General features: G+C 51.7%; 1 protein-coding gene across 1 annotated transcript in view; it reads left to right on the top strand.

Moving 5' to 3' along the window:
• The window catches only part of ADARB2 (adenosine deaminase RNA specific B2 (inactive)), a 419,952-nt gene extending 401,715 nt beyond the window's left edge, over positions 1-18,237 (top strand). Inside the window, exons 9-10 of the mRNA XM_042944734.1 lie at positions 12,245-12,423; positions 14,107-18,237. Of these exons, the coding sequence (XP_042800668.1) occupies positions 12,245-12,423; positions 14,107-14,283 (356 nt within the window). The 3' untranslated portion in view covers positions 14,284-18,237. The remainder of the gene's footprint in view (positions 1-12,244; positions 12,424-14,106) is intronic.
• The last annotated feature ends 2,634 nt before the right edge of the window (positions 18,238-20,871 follow it).

Genomic DNA, 20,871 nt, shown 5'->3' with positions numbered 1-20,871 from the left:
GGTCTGCACAGAGCGGTGAGGACACAGCAGTCGAGTCTCTTTCTGGGAGCGGCCACACCGCCAACACGAGGGAAGGACACTCGGCCACTCGTCCTTCTCAACAAACACGGTACACGACGCCTCATCACACCAACCGTCTCCATGTCACAGGTGTGGGAAGAGGCTCCTAGAAATTCAGTCACTTGCTGCGATGCTCCATCCATTGACATGGGGCAAGGATGCGAACTCAGCTTGACTACAGAGCTAAGCTCTTTCATCTTTCCACACTGCATCCCGTGGCCCGCACCATTTAACTGATGCCTATATTTTTAATCCCATAAAAATTAATAATGCAAAATGGGAGCGGCAAACCAGCCCAGGGCTCGCACAGCCCTGGAGGCTCACTGCCAGCTCGCCCAGCGTCAAAGTTTATGAAATTACATTTATTTTTTTTTAAGTTTATGTATTTTGAGAGGGGGGTATGGGGAGGGGCAGAGAGAGAGAGAGAGAGAGGGAGAGAGAGAATCCCAAGCAGGCTCCGCACTGTCAGTGCAGAGCCCAACACGGGGCTCAAACTCAAGAACCATGAGATCAAACCTGAGCTGAAATCAAGAGTGGGACACTTAACTGACTGAGCCACTCAGGTGCCCCACATTTATTATTTTAAAGTTAGTAGGTTCAGGTGTAGTTCAGTATCAACCTCTTTCTTTTATTTTTCCTTCTTTTTTTTCCTCAAAATGGCAAAGAATATTTACTTCTTACAGTTGAACTGCCAACACAGCTCCAGAGCGGACCCCAGGAGATCTAGAACTACTGGTTTGGTGCTCAAGTCCAAAATTCCCATCTCGGGGGCGCCACAAACCACAGTGAGGTTCTTAGTTCCTAAGTAACTCTGAGACAACTCTGATCTGTCCGCACGGGTGTCACATGCCATCTTTTCCCAGGCTTCCAACTCCTCGGGTGGCCTCTGTCCTCTACGTTCATCTCCCAGTGAGGAAGTTACTTAAGCCCCATGAGCACAAGGAATACAGAAAGCAAATCCTTACCAGCCTCCACCAGTGGCTGCTTTTCATTCATCCTTTGGGTACCACACAATACTGCCAGCATCCATTCTTCTGGCAATGCTTTTTAAAAATCCTAAGTTCAACTTGGAACATGTACACATAGATGAAAACAGGAATTGTGAATTATAAATGTGACACAAGTGAATTTTTTTAAAAATGTAATTAGAGAAATTCAGAACATCTGAAATCATCAAGTGGCAAAGCGCCTGAGACCTACGTGAACCCCCACCCCGCCATCCAGAGGGGTAGTCACCCCTATTTACAACCAGGACAGTGACTAGACACTTCAGTCTATACTTAGATGCCTATTTAAAATACTGTTTGGGGTACCTGCATGGTTCAGTCAGTTACGCGTCCGACTTCGGCTCAGGTCACGATCTCACGGTTTGTGGGTTCCAGCCCCACATCAGGCTCTGTGCTGATAGCAGGGAACCTGCTTCGGATGCTCCACCTCCCTCTGTCTCTGCCCTTCCCCCACTCATGCACTTGCACTCCGTCTCTCTCTCTCTCAAAAATAAATGAACATTAAAAAAAATAAAATACAGTTTTTATTATTGCCGAGATGCAAAGAAGCCCACGCCATGGTTTCTCACCTACATGCTTTTAACTGCAGTGACTGCATTGCTCTGATGGATATTTAAAAACCAATCATCCAACTTTTGAAAGGAAATCATCAGGATTTTTTGCAACAGAAGAGAAAGAGAGAGATCTTATATAAGGATGATAATGAAACACACTCAAACAAGCACATGAAATCTGCTTGAAGATTCCCTCAAGGTCAGTTTGCAAAATTGCCTGAGAAGATGAAGCCCACATATTAGTGCAGGAGTCCTGCGTTTAGCTAGGGCTCAATCAGTTCTGGGTTAATAAGAAGCAGCCGAGCTGAAAAGATGCCCTATTGACACGGTTATAGGGTATACTAATGTCCTCCAAAGAGATCTTGAAACATTCTGCACAGACCAGCCTATACCTACGGGCAAAACACCACAATGTGGACGTCCACACCTCGGCTGCCGAGCAGCCTGAACCCTTCGGCAAGAGTCACATCACCAGGTGGGAGCAGCCACCATAAAGGAGCTTGCCTTTCCCGTTTCTCAGCATATTCGATATGGTGAAAAAATGGTGATGATGACAATCAATAAAAATCTGTGCTCTGAATACTCATCTTTTTAGGAAAACATAAAGTGACATACAAAGTGACTTTGAAGCCTGTTCTTCCAGACCGGGGGTATGGTGTGTCTGAGCTTCCAACCTCAAAGGTAAGTTTATTTTTCTTCATCAAGAAAAAGAATCCCAGCCAAGGCGGAAAATATGGGTGGAATGCACAGGTTCTGTATTCCTCTTAACAGCATATTTAATGGATCTGGTTTTCAACAATGAGCCTTCGTAGTCCACACTGAAGATAAAACTTACAATTAGTTTTACAGCCCATGGCAAGGTCTTGGCAACGAAAATGATATCCAAGAGATGGACGCAGGGAATTGGATGTCAGAACCGCGAGTTCTTTCGGACCCCTGGTTCTTGTGCACGTGATGGAAATCACAGGATCGTGATAAGCAGACATCGGTTGTCTCCCTTCCCAGTGCACATCTTCCCAGAAGCGTGAAAATGGCTAGCTGGCATGTCAGAGCCTTTTCAGACTCCATGTTTCTCAAGGAGCTGAATGTGTTGAAATGTCTACCAACACAGTCTGTAAATCCTGCCCAACACCACCTGCTGGTTGCACTCCAGACACCTCTCTTTAGGGAGCAGTAGTGGGTGGGATGGAGGAGGAGGTCTGTCGCCATGCACAGCCATGCTTTTGTGAGTTCCAGTCTCCAAAGTATTGTCACTCAAGCTGTAGAATCTGACGGGGAGAGCTGCGCCTCTTTAATTCAGGAGAAATTTCTGAAGTTAATGGTCATTAATAGTGTCTTGCAAAACAACCCAGTGGGGTAGGAGCAAACATTGTCTTTTATGCAGATGGTAACGAATTCGCGGTATTATTTTTATACTAAAATAAACACTGGTTTATTATGGAAAAACCTACAAATTTTTCATAAATGTTTAGGATAAAACACATGAGCTTAAAAGTGTATCTGAGCAGCTGCTTTGTCTTGGGGTTGTTAGAAGTAGAAATTTATCTCCTGAGCCCTTGAAGGAATCTTTGGTAGAAAAAGATTATTATAAATCTTGCTAGAATAATCTAAAGGCAATCCTAATATTTTTGCCTAAAGATTGAAATGTTAGATTCAACAAATATTTAATAAGACATTTCCATAGATTAGCACTGATCTCCCCCTGCAAATCAGATGGCACATAGCTTATGATAAATTTACAATTATAGAAAAACCTTGTTTTAGTTTTCTGAGGAGTTTTTCCAAAAATACTTGTATATTAGTCAAGTTACATTTAATTTCCCCCATGATTTTAAGGAATTCGTTCACCAAAGTATTTGAACACCAACCTTAATTCCATTGCTCTTGAAATTTTTACCATTTAAGGCAAATACTTCCATTGTCAATACATTTCATTTATGCAAACATCAAGAAGTTGGTCAACATAATCCATACTTACTTAATCATTCAACAAATATGTATTGATTGCCTAGACATACCACGGACAGTTAGTTACACCCTGGGAATGCAGCAGTGAATGAAACGGTCAAAAACCCATGCCCCAGGGAGATTACATTCCAGGGGGGACAAAATGAAAATGCTTTGCAGAAAAATAAAGCAAAGAAAGGATTAAAAGTGAGTTTTGACCTTAAATTAACCAGAGGGTGAGGACAAACCTCACTGGGGGTGACTTTGGAGCAAAATCCTGCAGGAAGAGAGATAATGTGGGGAGGGGCTGCCAGGGAAGAGCCTGGGGGCCAGAAGCAGGAGGAGAGTCTCCAAGGGGTTCAGGACAGAGGCCAGGCTTCTGTGGATTAAATCAGGACCAAGTCTGAACCCAGGTAAGCAGGCCCTTGAGGGGTTCCCAGAGCAGTGTGAAACTGTCTCCATTCCCAAATTCACACTGAGGGAACCCCTTTAAGAGCTGGATCAAAATAATGCTACAAAAAATATGGAAATACAACACGGGCACAGAGCAAAAACTAACCAGGCATGGGAGGAGACAAGACCACTTTAACAAAAGCCAGCAGGCACAAGAGTGGGGAAGGAGTCACAGCTGCAGAGATCACTGTTCTCGGATGCAGACTCACCAGCGAAAAAGAGATGTGAAAAACAAGGAGGGGTGCCTGGGTGGCTCAGTCAGTTGAGCGTCTGACTTCGGCTCAGGTCATGATCTAACAGTGTGTGGGATCGAGCCCCACATCAGGCTCTGTGCTGACAGCTCAAAGCCTGGAGCCTGCTTCAGATTCTGTCTCCCTCTCTCTCTGCCCCTCTCCTTCTCTCTCTCTCTCTCTCTCTCTCAAGAATAAAGATTAGGGGCGCCTGGGTGGCGCAGTCGGTTAAGCGTCCGACTTCAGCCAGGTCACGATCTTGCGGTCCGTGAGTCCGTGAGTTCGAGCCCCGCGTCAGGCTCTGGGCTGATGGCTCGGAGCCTGGAGCCTGTTTCCGATTCTGTGTCTCCCTCTCTCTCTGCCCCTCCCCCGCTCATGCTGTGTCTCTCTCTGTCCCAAAAATAAATAAATAAATAAATAAATAAATAAATAAATAAATAAATAAAAGAATAAAGATTAAAAAAAATTTTTTTAATGAATAAACATTTTTTTAATCTTAAAAAAAATAAGAAGGAAAATGCAGGGGGGAGATAGAAGCCAAAAAAAGAAAAAAAAAAGAACTGAATAGGAATTTCAGAAGTAAAGAAAATAAAACAATTTGTGTAACAGTGGATAGGTTGAATAGCAAGTTAAACACAGCTGAGGAGAGAATTAGTAAATTGGAACATTCCCCTGACAAAGATCCTGAATGCAGCAGAGAAACAGAAAGAAGGTGCATTAGGTAGGGTTCTCCAGAGAGCAGAACCAATAGGAAACAGTATGTTCATTTTCCTACTAGAAAAGAGGGATTTATTTTAAGGGACTGGCTCGCACGAATGCAGGGACTGGCAAGTCTGATCTCTGCAGGGCAGGCCAGCAGCCTGGAAATTCCAGCAGGAGATGACATTGTAGCTGTGTCCAAGGATAGTCTGGAGGCAGAACTCCTTCCTCTTCAAGGAACCACACTCCTTGCTTCTAGGGTTGTCAGCTCATTATATGAGACCCACCTTCATAGGGGACAGTCATCGCTTTACTCCACATCTACTGATTCAAACATCAGTTACACCTAAAAGTCTCTCACGGCAACATCTGCCTGGTGTTTGACGAAGCAACTGGGCACCATAGACCAGCCAACCTGACACATGCAAGTAACCATCCCAGTGGGAAAATACAAGCCAGGTCAGAGACGGAGTGAGGAAGTCTGACGTACCTAAGACATAACCTTTAAAGAGGCAATAACTAAGGCAAGAAACTCTCCAGGACAGTTGAAGAGCATCAAACTACAGACCTAAGATGCATATTATGGCCCAAGAAGGATCTTCTTAAGTTCTCCGCTCAGCAGTAAAACGGCTTATAAATACATACATACATACATACATACATACATACATACATACATACATAAAATCTTTAAAAGCAGTCAGAAAATAAAAGAATAATACAGGGGAACTAAGACTAGTAGCTGGTTCTGGGAAGATAAAAAAAACAATAAAACAGTATCTTTAAAATGCTGATAGAAAATGAATCTCAACCTACAATCCTAGACCCAATAAAAGCATTCTTTAAAAATGAGAACAAGACACCACTGTGGACAGACAGACAGAGCTCTATCAGCTGCAGCAGACTTGTGCTGCAGGAGACATTAAGTGTGTTATTGGGGCATAAGGAAAATGGTCCTCAATAGATAAAGTCAAATAAAAAGTGATGAAAATAATCTGCATTTTTACCAGTATAAAACTTGTCTTATTTTGGATACCATAGCAGTGAAAGATGCATAATATGAAGGAAAAAAATGACCATATTCTGCCAAAGTCCCCTTGTCCCATGTCCTCTAAAGCAATGACAATCCTTACCAGTACCAGGAACCATGTCATTATCAGGTTATAAAGTGAAATATTCAAATTTTTTCCTGCCACAGAGGAAATTTCACACCTTTCAGAGGGTCCTGTGGGCCCATGCATTTTAAAACTATGCAGACCACAAACCACAGTCACTATGTGCACAGACAAGGTCACATTCCTATTGACTCCAGGACGGGAGTCCCTGAAAATCTGTGGGGAAAACTCTCACTATAAGAAAAGGTTCCAGCTCCCCAAGCAGGTGACCCCGGAACCTTCCAGTAGAACTCCCCAGCAACGGCATACCTTCAAGCAGTGTGCACACACACTCTCAACCTCACCAACTGGTCAGAGGAGAGGAGGCAAGGGAGGCCGCAGCAGCCCGGGTCTTACCTGTGTGTCCCCTCGGGCTGGCAGGAACCCACGAACTGGACAAGCATCTTGCAGCAGTCCTGCACACTCTAGCACATTCCCCACACTCGCCCGGAAACGTGCTCTATTAGGACAAGACAGTAGCTGTAAAATTACTGTCAATTATAATGGTGTTCGTGCTAATGAAAATGAATAAAAGGACATTAATACAGCCTTATTAGTTACTCCAAATCTATAGGTCGGCATTAAATACCCCTAGCTCCGCTTCCCTTAGAAGTGTGGTGTGCGTGTGTGACAAGTGTGTCTATGTGCACGTGCAAGGGATGGCACGTGGGCAGCCAGCAGTGTGTAACACAACAGGGCCTGCCAGTGGACTCTGCTGTATCAGCCATGTCACAAGACTGGACGCAGTGGTGCCCTGAGACACAGATAGGCCTCACTTCCTGTCAATGTCACATTCCTCAGTGTCTCGTGTAAACTTAATCTGGAGAAACGGAATCAGATTTTAAATACATTAGGCCCACTGCCTATCTAAAGACATGCTGCGCTCTCTCTTACGTACTGCTTCTTAAAAAGGTGTATAAGGGTTTTCTCCAAATGAGGCATCTTTTCATAGCTAGATAAGCCATTTCCACAGATGATGGAGGATTCGCCCCCACTGCTCTCAATGATGGCGGTCATAGTGGTGATGGGGCAGCACTAATGGTGGTGGTGACTCCAGTAACTACAGCAGTGGCCATGGTAACCGCTGTCCTGACCGTAGCGGTAATGCATGGTGGTGGTTAGCAGGCTAACTAACCCATCAAAAGGCCACACTGCTGGTAAGTGACAGACATGACACTGAACGAGGTCTTCAAGTTCAGCCTATTCACACGACTGTGGGCACTGAATGAAACGTCAGACGATCTCCATGGAGACCCTCTGTGTATTTGCCACCACGGCAGAGTATCTGTGTCACAGGCTGGTGGAGACCTGCTTGGTCTCACCAGTCTCCGCTTTGAAGTAAAATACTCGTCTAGGACATTTCATAAAAGATGAATGGCCTGCATATGGTATGGCACAAAGACAAGCCAACAGAGGCCGTGCATGTCCGTGCTGATGGAGAAAGAGTTTGGGAAGATGAGGTTCTTTCCAAGATGGCTGGGAATAATTACTACAGATTTCACTAAAGAAGAAGGCATCGGACCTGGTCCTCACCCACCTGGCGACCAGCTTTCAGGGACACCTCTTCTCTCAGCCTGTCTTGGGCTTTCGCCTCCAGGGTAACGCAGGGGTACCCTGCCTAGTCACACCTGCCAGCCTCCAGGACGATGCAGGGATACATTGCTGTCGTCTTCCAGCCACCACACTTGCTGGCAGGTGATCATAGCGGCCAGGGGACTAACACAGTGCTGCAGTGTTGACCTATAAAATCTCCGGAGCGGAAACCACAGTGAAAAATGCAACATTGTTCCTATGTTACCACACAGTCAAGGCAGAAGTCCCCCAGGATCCACGCTGGTCAGTTTTATTTTGAATTATTTTTGTTTCTGGATGTGAAGGTGCAGGTTTGCAGACTAGCGCAGGTAGTCCGGGCTGAAAAATACGAAGAGTCCATGTATGTGCTTGCAGAGAGACCCTGTGACCTTGGACAGAGGTCATCTGTACACAGTGCTGGGTTCTCCACGTGTTACTGTTTGAGAGGACCTTCTCCTGGAGCACAGCAGGTACAGGCTCGTGCTTTCACTGCTCAGAATGTAAAGCTCTTCCCTAAACCCTAACTGGGACAGGGGCCCATGTCGACCGGGACCTTCCTCTGGATGGAGAGCTCTGATGAGCCGCCAGGAGGCAGTTCAAGCTGTGGATTTGGGGAGAGAAGGTTATGCTATACGTTCTAAGTGACTGGATCTGGACGATGTGCCAATGAGTTGTCATCTCAAGCATGATAACAAAAGCCAGCAGTAGGCGGTGATGCCCATGACTGTAAATACATTGTGCACTTGAACTTGAACTTGAGACTTGATTTTTACCTTCAGTCATTTGACGACTGCTTCCGGAGGAATGATCACTTCCAGCCAATGGGAGGAAAAATAAAATGCAGACCAGAGTCTCCTTTCTGGGCCTGAGCAGTGTGTCTTCCTCTAACCACACCATGTGGTCACATCTCTGCCCGGCTCCAGCGCTCGCAGAAGCACGCCGTCCTCGGCCTGGAGAGGACGCTGGACGAGCCCCTTCTCTGGCCCCAGTCCCCGCGTGGCTCCTGGGAAGCTGCTGGAAAATTATGAAGCCGGCACGTGATGAATGAGCTCACTCAGATGCGCACGACGCTCCTTAGGAGACAGGTGATCGCAGCTCCCCCTGGCTGCCACGAGTTAACAAAAGCCTGGCCAACAAGCCGGCGGGAGCCTGCTCAGGTTCAGGGAACAGAGGGCAGGTGGAAGGGCACAGAGGGTGGGTGGAAGGGCACAGAGCAGGTGGAAGGGAACAGAGGGTGGGTGGAAGAGAACAGAGGGCAGGTGGAAGGGCACAGAGGACGGGTGGAAGGGCACAGAGGGAGGGTGGAAGGGCACGGAGGGAGGGTGGAAGGGAACGGAGGGTGGGTGGAAGGGCACAGAGGGCGGGTGGAAGGGCACAGAGGGAGGGTGGAAGGGCACGGAGGGAGGGTGAAAGGGCACGGAGGGTGGGTGAAAGGGCACAGAGCAGGTGGAAGGGCACGGAGGGCGGGTGGAAGAGAACAGAGGGCAGGTGGAAGGGCACAGAGGGTGGGTGGAAGAGCACAGAGCAGGTGGAAGGGAACAGAGGGCGGGTGGAAGAGAATAGAGGGCAGGTGGAAGGGCACAGAGGGTGGGTGGAAGAGCACAGAGCAGGTGGAAGGGAACAGAGGGCGGGTGGAAGAGAACAGAGGGCAGGTGGAAGGGCACAGAGGACGGGTGGAAGGGAACAGAGGGAGGGTGGGGGGGCACAGAGGATGGGTGAAAGGGCACAGAGCAGGTGGAAGGGCACAGAGGGCAGGTGGAAGGGCACAGAGGGCGGGTGGAAGGGCACAGAGGGAGGGTGGAAGGGCACGGAGGGAGGGTGGAAGGGAACGGAGGGTGGGTGGAAGGGAACAGAGGGCGGGTGGAAGGGCACAGAGGGAGGGTGGAAGGGCACGGAGGGAGGGTGAAAGGGCACGGAGGGTGGGTGAAAGGGCACAGAGCAGGCGGAAGGGCACAGAGGGCGGGTGGAAGGGCACAGAGGGCGGGTGGAAGGGCACAGAGGGAGGGTGGAAGGGCACAGAGGGAGGGTGGAAGGGCACAGAGCGAGGGTGGAAGGGAACGGAGGGCGGGTGGAAGGGCACAGAGGGTGGGTGGAAGGGAACGGAGGGCGGGTGGAAGGGCACAGAGGGCGGGTGGAAGGGCACAGAGCAGGTGGAAGGGAACAGAGGGCGGGTGGAAGGGAACAGGGTGGGTGGCAGGGAACATAGCAGGTGTGGAAGAGCAAATTAGGAGCAAAGGCAGGACTGGAGCTGTTTCTGACTCCTGAGTCAACGAAGATCTCAGCCCACATTTCCCACGTCTGGGAACAGAGGCTCGGTGATGTAGAACGTCATCACTGGACCTAAAATTTCATTTCGTTGCAAGTAGTCATTAGTGGGGCTATTACAGTTGGAAATCGACGATTTTTGTGTGTGGCCCTTCTGTGCCTCAGCACACACCAACGACCTGGGCCCCGCCTGCAAAGAAGGGGCTCAAGGGCTGGTGGGGAGGTGGGAGCTGCCTGTCTGCAGTCAGACTCCTGCCCACTGCCAGCCCCTTCTCTCTGTGCACGTCTGTGTGTGCAGCTGGCAGACAGGGCGGCCCCTGGTGAGGCCAGTGGCCAGCGTGTGGCCTCCCTGCCGGGGCTGCTCTCCAAGCAGGTGTCTGTGAGCTGAGAGCCAGCAGCAAAGTGGGCACTTCCCACAGCAGAGAGGACACGGAGGGAGCAGGGAGGTCTGATGGCAACATCCATCTGGGACTTGGAGACTTTCCCCCAAGTCCAGAGCGGTGAGGAGACCCGGGTGACGATGCCGGAGCCCTGGGCCTCGGCGCTCAGTCCTGACTGTTGTGGGTGTCCCCGCCCCCCATCCCGGGGTGGAGGAACAGACAGCAGGCTCTGGAGCAGGCTGGCCTCTCTTTGTGTCTGGTCACTCCTGACCTTGGCCACTGCCTCCCTCTGCCCAAGGGGCCGCCTCGCTGCCAATGTGCCAGATTGTCCCCCTGCCCAGCTCTCAGTGTGGGCAGCTGCCACAGGGAATCGCTTCAAGGAAAGGGAACAAGCGGACATGGATGGAATTAGCCCGGGCGCCTGGCACTGCCCATCCGTGACCAGGAGAAGGTCACCGGGTGACTCTGCTGTGGACTCAGGCTGCTGCAGCAGCAGGTGCAAATGCAGACCGGTGTGTGCTGAGGGCGGGCGGCCCCTGGACGGTGCGTGAGACTGGGCGCAGCGGGAGGGCCCGGGTCTGTAGCTGTGCGGCTCCAACAGGGCGTGGGGTGCAGGGGGCGCCCCCTCCCAGGATGTCTGCTGCAGGCCCTCAGGGGCCAGACTGCTTCCCAACGCCAGGGCTTCTCAGCTCTGGGACCCCCACGGCACAGGTCACTAACTTGGCCCCCACCCTTCCGCCCAGGGTGTTCAGGGGAAGGAGCAGGTGGTGTGGTCGTGGAGGAGAGGACAGGCACACCAGAGGGGCAGGCTCTGGAAGGTGTCCCGAGGAGGGGCAGCGGCTGTGGGAGCGATGGGAGGGGGTGGGGGGCTGTAAACTGAAGCAGCGGGAGTTGGGGCCCCTCCTCCATCCCGCTGAGTGTGGCAGGCTGTGCTCCCCATGGTGCTGTGCACAGAGCGGGGGCACCGTGGGGCCTTTCCTACCTCGTGCTTCACGCTTCTCCCCTGAGGTCACGCAGGGTGGGAACGAGCAACCCTCAGGCGGAGGGCGGGGCAGCACATTCTAGAATCCTTGGATGGCTGGGTGGAAAGCCCTCGCGTTCCCACTAGCAGACTCCACGCCGTGGGCGGGACATAGGCCAGGCAGAGGCCAGATGCCCGATGGTGCTGCCCCTGAGGAGGGTCACCGGTGCCCCCTTCCCTGATCCACAGTTGGCTGTGTCCCAACTGAAACCAGCTCACAGCCTGATACGGGGAAACTCTGGAGGGAGGGCTCCGTGGACAACCCCGGAGGCGCACTACACAGGCCAGTGTCGCCTGGGGCACTGCTTCCGGGGCAGTCATGGGGAACATAGCTAGAAAGACCCGCCGTCATCCTGAAATTCCTAACAACTACTGAACGCGGGGCCTCATGCTTTCGTTTTGTGCGGGGTCTTGGAAGTTCTGCAGCCGGTGCTGTTTCTGGACCACCTTGCTTGGTTAATTAACTATCCTACACTCTTGGCTCTGTCATTTTCATTAGCTTTTTTTTTTTTTTTTTAAGTTTACTTATTTGAGAGAGAGTGGGGCAGGGGCAGAGGGAGAGAATCGCAACCAGGCTCTGCACTGTCAGCACAAAACCCAACGTGGGGCTCGATCTCACAAACCATGGGATCATGACCTGAGCTGAATCCGACAGGCAGACACTGAAGCCACTGAGTCCCCCAGATGCCCCTGCATTAGCTTTTTAAATCTCGTCAACCAAACTACAAACCTCAGGGCCTGATACCATTTACAATTCCTGAGTTAAAATCCACGAGTCCCATGAGAAAAGGCACCCCACACCCGCGCAAACCCAGACCGTTTGGCCCTCGCCTTTCCCGCAGGAACCTAGTGGCCCAGAGCACTGACACCCAGCTGTCTCCCGGTCCCCCCCTCCCCGACAGGTGTGAGCCATGCCGAGGCGCGCCAGCCTGGAAAGTCCCCACACTTCAGCGTGAACTGGGTGGTGGGCAACACCGACGTGGAGGTTATCGATGGCATCACCGGCAGGCGGAGCTGCGGGGGCTCCTCGAGGCTCTGCAAGCACGTGTTCTCCGCGCGGTGGGCGCGGCTTTATGGAAAGGTAATAGTCCTTGGGGGGCGGCTCCCAGTGACCACGGGGAGGGGCCCACGGAAAGCCGTCACCTTGTCTGAGCAAGAGTGGCACGTGGCACGAACACCAGCTCCCATTCCGTCTTCTCCCCCCGGGTGCCCGTGGCCACTCTGCGCAGGGCCCGTGCCGGCAGCAGCCGCAGGGCGAGAGGAGGGGCCGGAGGCTTCGTGGAGGGCATCGTCAGGGAAGTCCAGAGGAAGCCCCTGAAGTTGGTATGACTCCCAGTTTAGGTGGAAGGAAACTGGGTGGTTTCCCGCGAATGCCAGGCGGAAGGTGAGAGCTCTCCCCGCGACCCCCAGGCTATGCGTGTCTGCTGCAATTCTGAGCTTCCTTTCTGCTCCATAACTGTATCTACAGACTTCAGGTTGAGATCTACAGATTTCCACATGCTCCCAATGCATAGCAGGCCGCAGTGCAAGCAAACAACGCGACAAAACAAAACACACAGAAACCAAACAGCAGAAACGCTTCAAGCGGCTGGGCCGGCTTCCCCACACTTCTTCCTCCCACAACTCCACACAGCAGTGACAGCGTGGGGAGGTCTCCCGGCCGGCGGAGCAGGACAGACACACTGACCCTCAAGATAAACGTTCCTTTCAACTCAGAGGGCCCTGGAAGTTGTGCGTGTCGTCCTTAGCAAGGCACGACTTCTGTGGCTGCCACGAGCCGCCGATGGGGACCTGGCTCTGCCCTGACCGCCCTGACGGCCTCACATGCCTCTCTGTCCACTCAGGGCACCGTCCGTGTCTCCCTGTTCTGCACAGAGGTGGGGCCGTGTCAGAGCACACCGCTTTGTCTTCCTAAAGGGCCCTTTGCACCCGCTGCGGGGGGCTGCCAGCCAGTGGGCAGGCCGGTCCCCCGACTCCCTGGAAAGCACACAGGGGATTCGGGCCTCCTGCCTCAGCGCGCCACACCCTGGCCTCCCCACCTCCCTGCCTACACTGGCCACAAGGCCCTGCCCAGTACCAGCTCAGAAACCCAACAGAGGAGACAGCCTGCTCCCACCGAGTTCCTGCCTGGAAACCCACCCATCTCGCATCTGTGCAGTGCTGCTTCGGTGCCCACGAACATCCCTGGGGGACCATCCCCACCCCAACATGCGCCCCTGATCCTCCCCCCAAAAGAAAAATACACAGTGTGTCTTCTCAGTAGCAGGTGAGCTATAGGGCTATTTTGTTTGCTGGGCACTCCCTCCACGGAGCCCCAGGACTGCTGGACGGAGCTGGCTGGCCACGGCAGTTAGTCTTTTGATCCTTTTTCAGATTTAGATGAAATATTATTTTGTCAACAGGTAAATTAAGGAGAATAGATATTTATCTTCTGTTAAGAGCTTTCCTGGGGAAAACTGACCTAACATTGGATATATTTACAGCATGTAACATGACATTGGATACATCTATAACATATATAACACACAGCATCAGATACACTGAGGGCGCGTCACATGGCATTCTGAGGCACACACACTGAGAACCACGACCATGCTAGCTGACAGCCCGTCACCACATGCGGGGAGAACACTCACCTTAAGAAGCCCCTTTTGGGCAAACTTCACACACGTGTCGCTTTCCCGTCTCCCAGTAAGAGAGCGGGACAGGCGGCCCAGCTGGTGCGAGCGTCTAACCCACTCACTGTCTCGTTCCTGGCCCACAGCTGAGCACACGGATTCCGAGCCACGGAGACACGCCGTCTGTGTACTGTGAGGCCAAGCGGGGGGCCTGCACCTACCAGTCTGTTAAGCAGCAGCTGTTCAAGGCATTTCAGAAGGCCGGGCTGGGCACATGGGTGAGGAAGCCGCCTGAGCAGGACCAGTTCCTACTAACCCTCTGAGCCACCGGACCTGCGGTTCCGGGAGCGGAGTGGGCGCCCGGGCAGGCCGGGGTGAGTGCGCGTGCGTGGGGAGGCAGGCGGTGCTCACCGGCTCTTCCTGCTCATTTCCCCTTGGTGTTCCAGAAGCACATGCGTGGCCAACGTTCGACGGGCAGCTAGACTCAAACCGGGAGCGTACTGCTCCCACGTTGTCAGAAGCCGGGCGGCCCCCCGACCTGGAGGCACAGGTGCAGCCAACTCTTCCTGGTGTGTCAAAGGGAAAGCTTCCGTTCAGGCTAAAGGGTCTGAGGTGCAGCCTTGAACAGCGGAGCCGAGGGCTGCGGCTGGAAACGAGCCTCGGGCACCGTTCCCTGGGTCTTCCTCCCCGCCACGCGCCTCGAGCGACGCGTCTGGTTCTCTCTAGCACAAGCTGACGTGATACTTCAGGATAAGCCACAATGAAGAGAAAAGCCATGGGCTCCTCTCCAAAGAAGCCAACAGAAAGCTTACCATCCTCATTACTCACTTAAGTTTTAACTCCACCTCCTTTCACAGCAGATTCAAGATGCGCAATATTGAAGAACCCCTAAGCCAGGACCAGAGAAATGAAGTCCATTCTTGCAGAGCGAAGGAACAGGGCCCACAGCACCCGTGAGCAGAGATGTAGGACGTGGGCAGACTGAACTTCCAGAACTGTGCGCCACAGCCACCCCTGTACCTGGACCAGTCCCCACCGGTCTTCACTGGTCCCCACCGGTCCCCACCAGTCCCCACCGGTCCCCACTGGTCCCCACCAGCCACACCCGGACCAGTCCCCACTGGTCCTCCCCAGTCCCCACCAGCCACACCTGGACCACAGTCTCTGTGACAGGTGCCCACAGCTGCTGGCAATGTTTGAGCTGTTACGGGTTAACTACCCCACAAGCCCCTCACCAGATCACAAGGACACCAAGTCTTGGACCACACTCTGACTTTTAACTAAATTTTTATTAGAGAGTGAGCAAAGAAAAAACATCCAGAGCAACCTTTACTTGGAGCTTGAGAAGCTATCAGCTCTCGATTGCTTTGGGTCCCCTGATCACCATCTTGCATGACCAAAAAAAAAAAAAAAATCACATAATGCAGCTGCTGAAATGCAAGAGGCAGGATTCTGTCCCCTTCAGGGCAGGTGCCAAACAACCAGACCATTTGGGATTTAGCCTGTGGCACCCTTCTTAAGAGTCAGGGCGAGGCCACATGGCCTGTCCACACCAGAGGGAGGCATTTCTCTTACACACCTTCGTTCCATCCAGGTACCTTGAATCGTTCCACTCTGACCACTAAGGACTCATTTCTAACATCCGACATGCTACCTAACAGGCCTCTAATTTCTCCAACAGAAGATCCACATCTGCAAGTCACTGTGGCAAACAGCAAAGCTTCACAGTAGCCAGCGCTGGGCATGGGCCTCCTGGTTAGAATCCCAGCTGGCCACCCACGGGCGCACACCCTGAAAACACAGGATTGCCCCATAATGCAAGAAATGTGAGCACAACATCATGCAGTAGATACTCAAGTACAGATTGCAGATCTAACAGTGAGGCAAAAATGAAACAAAATACGTTTTAGAGACTTGTTATGGGCTAACAAGTAGAGGTGTTAGTATGGAAGCAAACTCTCCCTAGGACTTAATATAGAGTCAGACTCATCGTTCAAGTTCTTCCAGAAAAGGAAATGGCCACTGAGTGCACAAGTTCCTCAAGACAAAGTTTTGAAAGATACGAAAATGTTTTTGCAAACATAAGACTCATACCAATCTTTCATAAAAGTTGAGGAAATAACAATGAAATGTTAACTCAGTATAAAAGCTATAATCAAATTGCCACTTTACATTAGTTTCTGATAGTCTGACATGTCACCAGGAGAAAGCTTAGGGACCCAGAAACCCAGAGCTGACTTATGACTTAGACTCTGACTCACCCTTCTCCGGAGCCCTCCTCTGAAAGGAAGGAGGCACGGTCGAGTCCTGGAGGAAACCTGTGTCCCGAACCTTCCATTACTGACATTCTGAGCTGTTGCTTTATATCAACGTGCTCCAAATAATGGTCCTTCCACCCAGAGGAGCCAACAGCAGCAGCAGGAGCCAGAGGACAGACACCAGACAGATCCATCCACAAACCACACAGCGGGTTCCACCAGGAGATCTGACCCTGGCGACTTGGGTGGCGCTCAGCTCGCTAATAACAGACACTCCCATAAGAGCCGAACTGTGGCTATCCGGTCACCATTCATTTCGTCTGAGACACTGGCTCTCCAGAAGCATCACTAAAATATAAGTATCTCCTTCTGGAGAAAGCCAGACCTCAGCGCCAGCATAGGACTCAACCATCAGGCCAGAGGGGACATCCTGCGGGGAGAGGAGATGGCTCCACAGAGGAGGTTGACAGCAGCAGAGGCATTGGCACGGCAGTAGGAAGCCCCGAGCGAGAGCCTGAGCATGGTGCGAGGTACATGTCCAGGAGTGGGGACGGACAGGGCCACGGAGAGGAGGCACCGGCCCAGGCTCTGGGTGCACAAGAGGGTCGGGGGAAGGCAGGAGAGCAGGGCTAACCAGAAGGCTGGCCCGGCCAACGGGAGGCCAGTCACAGGGTTCTGCTGTGGCACCTGCTTAAGGCTGGAGGGATGGGCAGCACCAGCCTGGAGATGAGGCGGCCTGCGGATTTCGCTCTGCACTTCAAAGTCCACGAGAACACCCAACACCACTTTGGGTCAGAGGCCAGGCCAATGCCGCGGTGTCAACGGTGAGTCACAGCCTGGGGAGGAGCCCGCAGACACCTCGCCACCTTGGGCTTCCGGACGGAAAACAGAGCTCAGGTATGTGATGTGTGACCTTCAGGCGCCCCAAGACCACAGAGCAGTGTCAGGGGCCTGCTGGCATCTAGGCCTGTCTGAACGCGCCTCACGGCCACTGGCTCAGAATCCTCTCTTCTCCACCTACTGCACCTGCAACTCCAGTCCAAATAAAGGCAACACCACCTCTGTCAGCCTCCAAAGCACACGCTGCATTCCTGGCAGGGAGGTCAGCAAAGGAAGGCTTCCTGTCTGGTTCTCAGCCACAAAGTCAGTATCTGCAAGCATTTCCATGGGACTACGTCCAAGGGGGAAGGTCACTGGGTCACAGAGCCCTGGCTGTCCATTCCTAGCACGTGGTCAGGAAGGTCACCCAGTCACAGAGCCCCGCCTGTCCATTCCTAGCACGTGGTCGAGAAGGTCACCCGGTCACGGAGCCCCGCATGTCCATTCCTAGCACATGGCTTCACTGCAAGGTACTGACTGGATCTAGGGTTTCTTTGGTTTTTCTTTTTGCCACAAGGAAAGGATTTGCAGGTCTAGAAGTATTGTTTCTTTTTATACTTGTGGGTCTTTTCAGGTCTGTATATACCTATCATGTCACTACTGAGTTTGTGAGTCTTGCTGTTCCTCAGAAACGTCAAGTTTTTCCCATATAATTTCTCATATGATTTCCTTTTCACAGGAAGCTGTTTTTATCAGTATGGTCAAATGGTTGTTTTGGGTTTGATTTTTGTTTTTGTTTGTTTGAGGTTTTTTTGCTATAGTGTTTACCATGTCTGGAGAGCCATAAACAGTAAATACATGGTATATCAATGCCCAGAATAGAATAGTTAGAGTATTTTGATGAAACACTATTTTTAGATTATAAATTTCAAGATGTATCTATAGTATCTTGTTTTAAAAAATTTAAAAAGACATTTGAAACTTAGACATTTATAATTTAGGGAAACTTCTATAACCATTTTTTAAGAAGCCATTCTAATAAAATCATCTAATTGGCCCAAACACAATAAATATCTCTTTCTAATAAAGACCAAAGGGAAGTCAGGACAAGGCTGTTTTCACATACCGCCCCTTGATGCCACAACCGCCTCAGGGGGCAGAGGTTTCACCCGACACGAAGCAAACCAGTGTCCCTTTGCTGGCTCCTCCGCCACCCCCACCCCTCAGTAGAGTCTGTGGACTCACAACCCAGCCAGGGTCAGGAAGGTCCGCTGTCTGCACTCCAGCTTTGAGTTCTTACGGAGCTCACGGAGAAAGTGACAAATTTAAAGCTCTGTGTTTCAGGAAAGGCTTTGGGGGACTAACCCACCCCTGTGAGGCCCCCCTGGTGTTCTGCGCCCTCCCAGACACGGGTGGGGGTGGGGTACCCAGAGGGCAGGAGGGAGGAGGGCAGGGCTGGAGCACACTCGCCGGTGCTGTCCGTGGTGCTGCCCAAAGGGCTGTTCCCAGCAATGCGGGGATCTTGTTGGCTCCCGTCAAACTTCTCCCACAAATTCTGATTCACGTAAAGGGAAGGATTGGGGGGGCTGGGGGTGAAGAAGGGTGCAAAAGATGCAGGTTATCCAGAGGCGGCCCAGAACAGAGGAGCACCTCCCCGTTCTGGGAGACCAGAGATTCGAGACCAGACCTACCTCCACCTCTTATCCTCCCAACAGAGCACCTCCGCTTTCTCCCTCACATTTCCCTCCCCCTCCCCTTCCTCTTCCCTGTTTTAGTGCCTGCTCTCCCTACCCTAGACCTGTGATTCCTGGTGCAGCTGAGCTCCAGACCTCAGGCTGTCCACCCCTGAGCTCCACGGCGCTGACCTGTGCATCAGACGGATGCCAAGGCACGTCCAGGGGCGGAGGGTCCACTGGAGTCCTTCCTTGGACTCCTGCAACACGTCCATTAGTCCGAACTGCCACCAAAGGGTCACTGACGGCCGAGTCTCTAGAAAGTGAGACCAAACAGCAGCACCTGCAGGGAACTACAGACAGTGTTGGCCCCGGAGAAAGAAATTCCTTACTTCCCAACTCATTTCAAAATCAAAGTTGCAGGGATGAAACACTCTCTAAAGATAAAGGTAAAATGATCTGGGTTCAATGGCCTCTTTTCATACAGGCACTGGATCTTACCATTCTGCCCTATGTGCATCGATAACAAACAAACAAACACAAACACTTTCCCAGCAGTGCCCACTTAATTTTCAGCTAATTTTCAGCATTTTGTAAGCAAATGAACTTAATAAATAGTAATTCTTAAGCAAAGGTATGTACATAAAAAGCATGGGTGAATGGCAATATTGGATGTACATTTGTAATATTTGTAAAAAAAACAAAAACAAAAAAACAAACCTCCAAAACCTTAAAGTATTAATTTACACGTTAATTTGCTTCTAAGTGCTGGAAACTGCACTTCAGTGATATCTGATAAGTGAATGTTTCTGTTAAGTGAATAAAAACATCGAGTAAAGTTGTGCTTCTCTGACTGTTGGCCCTTCTTCATTGAGCAGAGTCCTGGGGGCAGGGGGTCTCTGGAGAATGGTGTGTAGGTTTAGGGAGGGGTCTCAGAGGGTCTGCCCGCCCCAGGGAAGTGGCACATCCACTCTAAACCCAGGGGGTCCCCCAGCCCCGACGCTACCCTCACAGCCGTCCTGTAAACCAGCGACCGAAAGCATCACAAATCAACGTGTGCCTTTGCCCCCATTTCCTCACTGTCAAGTGTGGGGACAACCGTCATCCCCCAGCCTCGAGGGCCATGAGTGGACTCGGGGTGTCGTGGTGCTTTGAAAGGGTAAACACACTGCAAATACTTAAGAGGCTCTGTGCCCCCGCCCAGATGTGCCACCGCACATGAAAGGTGGGCTGGTAGTTCTCCTGCGGAACACTTGTGGACCGAAAACATCACTCAGGTTGTTGGTGGCCTCGGCTCTACAGGACTGTGCATGGCTGAACATTCCAGAGTTCAACCCAACATTTCCCAGTGACACGCTCTGTCCCTTCCTGGGGACCGGCCATGTCACCTGTCACTCTAGCAGTGTGCTGAGCACAGGATTTGTGGGCTACACATAGGACGGCTCGTCTGCAAGTAAGCGTCTGGTCTACCAGTGTCTGAAACTCCAGCACACATGCCTTTGGGTGATGATTTCTCGCGTTGTCCACACTTACTTCCACTAACCACAGTGAGACTCCACTCAAGACAGGACATAGCGGGGCTCAGGTTGAGGGCAGAGGTGAAGGCAGGGATCTGACACACACGTTCACCCTCGGACCAGGGCCAGGGAGGACTGGGCAGGTCTCACTGTGAGTTTCCCCCGAGAGAGAGGAAGTCGGGGCCACAGTTACTAGTAAGGAAGAGAGTGGACCTGAGCACACAAAGAAGGTTCAAGACAAGTCACAGATGCATCAGGAGTGTAACACGTCTCAGACGTCACCTGGTCCAAATCACCAAGCTTTGGGAGTCCAGATGTCTGGCGGCAGGGACTGTCACCACTGACCAAAGACCAAAAAACCTCTGCAGACTGGCCTCCGCGTGTCCCAGAAGTGACTCTCGGCCGGTACCCAACATGCACTCTCGCTCCTGGAGGACACCCTCCTGCCAGGGGAGAGCGGCAGAACAGACGGAGAACGTGACAGGTATGCATGAAGTCTGAGGAGCGAGGTGACCAGATAAGCACCGTGACCATCGTGCCTTGTCCACTCCACAGCTACTCAGGGCGTGGGCTGGCCTTAACTTGGCAGAAATGCGCTCTCCCAAGTGAGTTTCAGGAAGCCAGTGTCCTTACAGATCCGCTTT

This window comes from Panthera leo, chromosome B4 (genome assembly GCF_018350215.1).
Source record: "Panthera leo isolate Ple1 chromosome B4, P.leo_Ple1_pat1.1, whole genome shotgun sequence".
NCBI classification, from domain to species: Eukaryota; Metazoa; Chordata; class Mammalia; order Carnivora; family Felidae; genus Panthera; species Panthera leo.
The sequence above is the reverse complement of the archived record's forward strand: the minus strand, read 5'-3'. Positions and strand labels throughout refer to the sequence as shown.